At 43.2% G+C, this 3,012-nt stretch overlaps 1 protein-coding gene across 3 annotated transcripts in view; it reads right to left on the bottom strand.

The window, feature by feature from the left end:
- Positions 1-3,012, bottom strand: part of prpf4 (pre-mRNA splicing tri-snRNP complex factor PRPF4) — an 8,761-nt gene that overhangs the window by 2,383 nt on the left and 3,366 nt on the right. For all 3 annotated transcript variants that reach the window (XM_023426894.2, XM_023426895.2, XM_087179468.1), the window contains exon 9: positions 426-549. In XM_023426894.2, the coding sequence (XP_023282662.1) occupies positions 426-549 (124 nt within the window). The remainder of the gene's footprint in view (positions 1-425; positions 550-3,012) is intronic.

The raw sequence follows: 3,012 nt of genomic DNA, 5'->3' as shown, positions 1-3,012 counted from the left end.
ACTGACTCTACCCCCCCCCGCTTTGCCACTGACTCTACCCCCACTGCTGAAAAAAATCCTAGAGGAAACACTGCCCTCCCTTCCTTCCTTGCATGTCTCCTTGTTCCCTCCCTTCCTTCTTCCCCTCCTCCCTACCTTGTCTCCTCACTTTCTTCCCTCCGTTTCTCCTCCCTCCTTTTTAGCCCCCTTCCTTACCTCCATGTCTCCTTGTCCCCTCCCTCCCTCCTCTCCTTGTCTCTTCCCTCCCTTCCTTCCTTCTCTCCTCCATTTCTTCCCTCCGTGTCTCCTCCCTCCCTCCTCGTCCCCTTCCTTCCTTCACTCCATGTCTTCTTGTTCCCTCCCTTCCATCCTCCCCTCCTTGTCTCCTCCCTTCCCTCTCTGTGTGTTTCCTCGTGTCCTCCCTTCTTCACCTCCTTATCTCTTACCTCTTTAGGTTCCACAGCTTCACAGACCCATCAGCTGCACACGACGCCAAGCTGACATCCGATTGGTCGAGATAGACTCCAGCCTGTGGGCGGAAAACAACTGCACCCACATTGGTGTTGTGTCCTTCAGCCAATCAGAGAGCAGGGACAGACAGGGGTGGAGTCTCAGTTATAAAGGGCGTGTTCACATTGAAATCAAATTAAATGAGTTTCTGATTCTTTACATTTGAGAAAACTGACATTAAATATATTTTAATATTTAAATGGTTCGTAATCAATAGAAACTGAGGAAATGAGACATGATCTACAGTGACTGATCAAAATTATTATTGTACAACTATAAAATATATGTATATATCAATATGATGATATGTGATTAATGATCATTCATCAACTTTGAATTAATTTGATTATAATCCTTATCAATAATATAGATTATTGAACAGTTGGAAATAAAACTGCACATCATATACAGTGTGTATATTTGTACATGGTGTACACACACACACACACACACACACACACACACACACACACACACACACATCATATATATGATGTGTGTGTGTGTGACAGTGACTTCAGGACACATTCAGACCCTTCACTGATTCACAGAAGTGAAATAAACTAAATTTATTAAAAATCCAAATAGAAATCTCTTAATCCAGGTGTTTGTCGGACCCAGGTCCAACTTTAGTCTTTTTGAGTCTCTACAGGCTCTGAACCTGGATCTGGTCAGTCCATCTCAGTCCTCCTGACAGGTCCTCTCAGACTCAGACTGGACAGGAAGTGTCTGTGAACTGTCCTCTTCAGGTCAACAGTTGTGCTCTTAAGTTTACATACCCTGGCAGAATTTGTAAGATGTGTGCCATTCTTTAAAGAAAACATGAGTGATCACACAAAACACATTTCTTTTACTTTTAACGGGATTCAAATACTACTATGAGGCATCACAGAATATCACAATCAGTAAACAAAACATAACAATAAAGAAAATACTGAGATGGTCCCTGTTCCTAAGTTTGCACACCCATAGTTCTTAATACGGTGTATTTGCTCCTTTAGCATCAATGACGGCTTGTAGTTTTTGAGATAGTTGTGAATGAGGCCCTTTGTTTTCTCAGGTGGTAAAGTTTCCCATTCTTCTTGGCAAAAAGCCTCCAGGTCCTGTCTTGCATGAACTGCACATTTGAGATCTCCAAGTGGCTGAATGATACTGAGGTCAGGAGACTGTGATTGCCAATCCAGATCCTTCTTTTTTCTGCTGTAGCCACTGGAGGGTCGACTTGGCCTTATGCTTTGGATCACTGTCATGTTGGAAGTGTGTCGCATGCGCAACTTCCAGGCTGGTGAATGCAAATTGTCCTCCAATACTTTCTGCTAACATGCTGTATTCACTCTAAATTCCCTGGGCCACTGTAGCTCACACACCCCCAAAACATCAGAGATCCACCTCCACCTACAGTAGGGATGGTGTACTTTTCGTCATAGGTCTTGTTGACTCCTCTCCAAACATAGTGTTTATGGTTGTGACCATAAAGTTCAATTTTGGTCTCATCACTCCGAATGACTTTGTTCCAGAAGTTTTGAGGCTCGTCTCTGTGCTGTCTGGCATATTGTAAGGGGGCATTTTTTGGACGTTGGCATAGTAACGGCTTTCTTCTGGCAACTCGACCGTGCAGCCCATTTTTCTTCAAGCACCTTCTTATTGTGCATCTTGTATCTGCAGAGAAGCCTGTATGTCAGTGAACTTGCTTGTGGGTTTTTCTTTGCATCCCGAACAATTTTCCTGGCAGTTGTGGCTAAAATCTTTGTTGGTCTACATGACCGTGGCTTGGTATCAACAGATGCCCTAATTTTTCCACTTCTTTGTCAGAGTTTGAACGCTACTGATTGACTTTCTCAAATCTTTGGATATCTTTTATATCCTTTTCCTGATTTATAAAGTTCAACTACCTGTTCTCGCAGGTCCTTTCACAGTTGCTTTCCCCATGACTCAGTTTCCAGCAAAGTCAGTGCAGCCCTGGGTGAAACATGCAGGCGTCTCGCGAAAGCTAAGAAAACTCATTGACTGTCTCTACACGGACACTAATTACAAGCAAACAGGTCACAGGTGTGGAAACTTTTACCCTTAATAGCCATTTAAAACTGTGTGTCAACTTGTGTATATTATCAGGCCAAACATTCAAGCGTATGTAAACTTTTGATCAGGGCCATTTGGGTGGTTTCAGTTATCATCATGATTTAGAAAGTTCAAACAAAATGATCTGGTAATGAATGGCTTCACTTGACCACTATCCCAAATCAAAGAAAAGTTTTCTGCATGATCAGTCATGTTTTCCAAAAAATGGCCAATATTTCACAATTTCTGCCAGGATATGTGAACTTACGAGCACAACTGTATGTGGTCTATGTGGGTCAGGTCTGGACTTAGCCTGGGACAGGGACAGTCAGAGACTGGTAATGAAAGTTGAACCAGGTCTGGACTCTGGATGAGGTTTTTTCTTCTGTATTTGTCTCATTCATCCTTCATCAAGTCTGACCAGTCTCCCTTTCTGCGCTGCTGAGAACCCCCCCACCCCCCACC

This window comes from Seriola lalandi, unplaced genomic scaffold (genome assembly GCF_002814215.2).
Source record: "Seriola lalandi dorsalis isolate HSWRI2012SDOR001 ecotype SW California unplaced genomic scaffold, Sedor1 jcf7180002054845, whole genome shotgun sequence".
NCBI lineage: Eukaryota > Metazoa > Chordata > Actinopteri > Carangiformes > Carangidae > Seriola > Seriola lalandi.
Note: the sequence above shows the minus strand (reverse complement) of the source record. Positions and strands in the feature narration are given on the sequence as shown.